Consider the following 2,632-nt stretch of genomic DNA (forward strand, 5'->3'; position numbering starts at 1 on the left):
ACCTTCCTTCCGAGGAGTGGCTGGTGGGTTTGAACCGCCAGCCTTCTGGTTAGCAGTCAAGTGCTTTAGCCACTATGCTACCAGAGCTCCTTGTGCTTCTCTGGTTCTCAGTAATCTTTTCCTTCTGCTTTACACCTTAACACATAGACTATACCACTCAATACCTGATTCTGCACCATTTTGTTCTTTGGCTGTCTTAATATGTTTAGTCTCATCTGTGTGACAGGTGATAGTCTTCAAGATCAGAGATGTGTAACATAGTATTATTTCCCCCAGCCCCCACTAGCATTAGGACACTGTGTGTTTGTGATGGTAGCAGCCAGGTGATTAATACTTCCTAACATGACTATGAAATGCACACTACACACAAGAAGCATTCCATTTACATTGGCCTGTCAGACTCTGAGGGAGCTCTGGTGGTGTAGTGCCTGAAGCATTTGACTGCTAACCAGAAAGCTGGCGGTTCCAACCCACCAGCCACTCCTTGGAAGGAAGACTAGGCAATCTACTTCCATATAGATACTGCCTTGGAAACCCAAGCAGGGGTTGCTATGAGTTGGAATCAACTTGATAGCAGTGAGTTACTTATTTATTTTTATCAGCCTCTGCAGGTCCAAATAGGACTTGTATGGTGACATAAATCCAGAGAATGTAAATATTGAAAGAAATATGTTTCTAATCTGCTGCTACATTGTCCAACTCTGGGTGACTTTTCTCTTGAATGACTGACTTATTTTGTATGCTGAATCTGCAAGTACTTGACCTGTGTTCATAGAAGGGAATGAAAAAACACTATGGTACCTGATTGGGTATTTACAGCAGCTTTTTATATTCTCCTGATTTTCTCATCATTCAGCTTATTTGTTTTCCCTCCTGTTAGGATTCCCTCCTGTGGGTCTGCTTCCATGTCATTTTGAGTCTGGCCTAATTGAAGACTGAGGTTATGAAGTCGATCCTAGATGGCCTCGCAGACACCACCTTCCGCACCATCACGACAGACCTCCTCTACGTGGGCTCCAATGACATTCAGTACGAAGATATCAAAGGCGACATGGCATCCAAATTAGGGTACTTCCCACAGAAATTTCCTTTAACTTCCTTTAGGGGAAGTCCCTTCCAAGAAAAGATGACTGCCGGGGACAACCCCCAGTTAGTCCCAGCAGACCAGGTGAACATTACGGAATTTTACAATAAGTCTCTTTCGTCCTACAAGGAAAATGAGGAGAACATTCAGTGTGGAGAGAATTTCATGGACATGGAATGCTTCATGATTCTAAATCCAAGCCAGCAGCTGGCCATTGCTGTGTTGTCCCTTACACTGGGCACCTTCACAGTTCTGGAGAACCTGCTGGTGCTGTGTGTCATCCTACACTCTCGCAGCCTCCGCTGCAGGCCGTCGTACCACTTCATTGGCAGCCTGGCAGTAGCAGACCTCCTGGGCAGTGTCATTTTTGTCTACAGCTTCGTTGACTTCCATGTATTCCACCGCAAAGATAGCCCCAACGTGTTTCTGTTCAAACTGGGCGGAGTCACAGCCTCCTTCACTGCCTCCGTGGGCAGTCTGTTTCTCACAGCCATCGACAGGTACATATCTATTCACAGGCCACTAGCCTATAAAAGGATCGTCACTCGGCCAAAGGCTGTAGTAGCATTTTGCCTGATGTGGACCATAGCAATTGTGATTGCAGTGCTGCCTCTCTTAGGCTGGAACTGCAAGAAACTGCAATCTGTTTGCTCAGACATTTTCCCACTCATTGATGAAACCTACCTGATGTTCTGGATCGGAGTCACCAGCGTGCTGCTGCTCTTTATCGTGTACGCATACATGTACATTCTCTGGAAGGCTCACAGCCATGCAGTCCGCATGATTCAGCGTGGCACTCAGAAGAGTATCATCATTCACACCTCAGAGGATGGCAAAGTCCAGGTGACTCGGCCAGACCAAGCCCGCATGGACATTAGGCTGGCCAAGACCCTGGTCCTGATCCTGGTAGTTTTAATCATCTGCTGGGGCCCTCTGCTTGCAATCATGGTGTATGATGTCTTTGGGAAGATGAACAAGCTCATTAAGACGGTGTTTGCATTCTGCAGTATGCTTTGCCTGCTGAACTCCACAGTGAACCCCATCATCTATGCTCTGAGGAGCAAGGACCTGAGACATGCTTTCCGGAGTATGTTCCCCTCATGTGAAGGTACTGCACAGCCTCTTGATAACAGCATGGGGGACTCGGACTGCCTGCACAAACATGCCAACAATGCAGCCAGTGTTCACAGGGCCGCAGAGAGCTGCATCAAGAGCACAGTCAAGATTGCCAAGGTGACCATGTCTGTGTCCACAGACACGTCTGCTGAGGCTCTGTGAGCCAGATGCCTCTGTAGCAGCACAGGAAATGAAATCTTTTTTTTTTTTTTTTAAATGCTCAAAATCTAGAGTAGTCTTTCTCATCAGTTATATTTTTAAGTTTACCATGCTTAGTGAAAGGTGATTGTCACCATGATCATTTATCAGTTCTCTGATGTTTCAGCAGTTCAGATGCTCAAACTCAATTCTCCAGGGGTTTCCAGTGAAGAAAGCCTGCTGCTTAAATGACTGAAAGGTCTTTCAGAATCTCAATAAAATAAGAGGAAAACC

At 46.1% G+C, this 2,632-nt stretch overlaps 1 protein-coding gene across 1 annotated transcript; it reads left to right on the forward strand.

The window, feature by feature from the left end:
* Window positions 1–943: 943 nt before the first annotated feature.
* CNR1 (cannabinoid receptor 1) lies at window positions 944–2,362 on the forward strand. Its single transcript, XM_007950937.1, has 2 exons — window positions 944–1,029; window positions 1,105–2,362. Exons 1-2 carry the CDS (start codon window positions 944–946, stop codon window positions 2,360–2,362), a joined length of 1,344 nt encoding a protein of 447 aa, XP_007949128.1.
* Window positions 2,363–2,632: the final 270 nt, after the last annotated feature.

This window comes from Orycteropus afer, unplaced genomic scaffold (genome assembly GCF_000298275.1).
Source record: "Orycteropus afer afer isolate SDZICR_OR568_19922 unplaced genomic scaffold, OryAfe1.0 scaffold00011, whole genome shotgun sequence".
In the NCBI taxonomy this organism is placed as follows: domain Eukaryota; kingdom Metazoa; phylum Chordata; class Mammalia; order Tubulidentata; family Orycteropodidae; genus Orycteropus; species Orycteropus afer.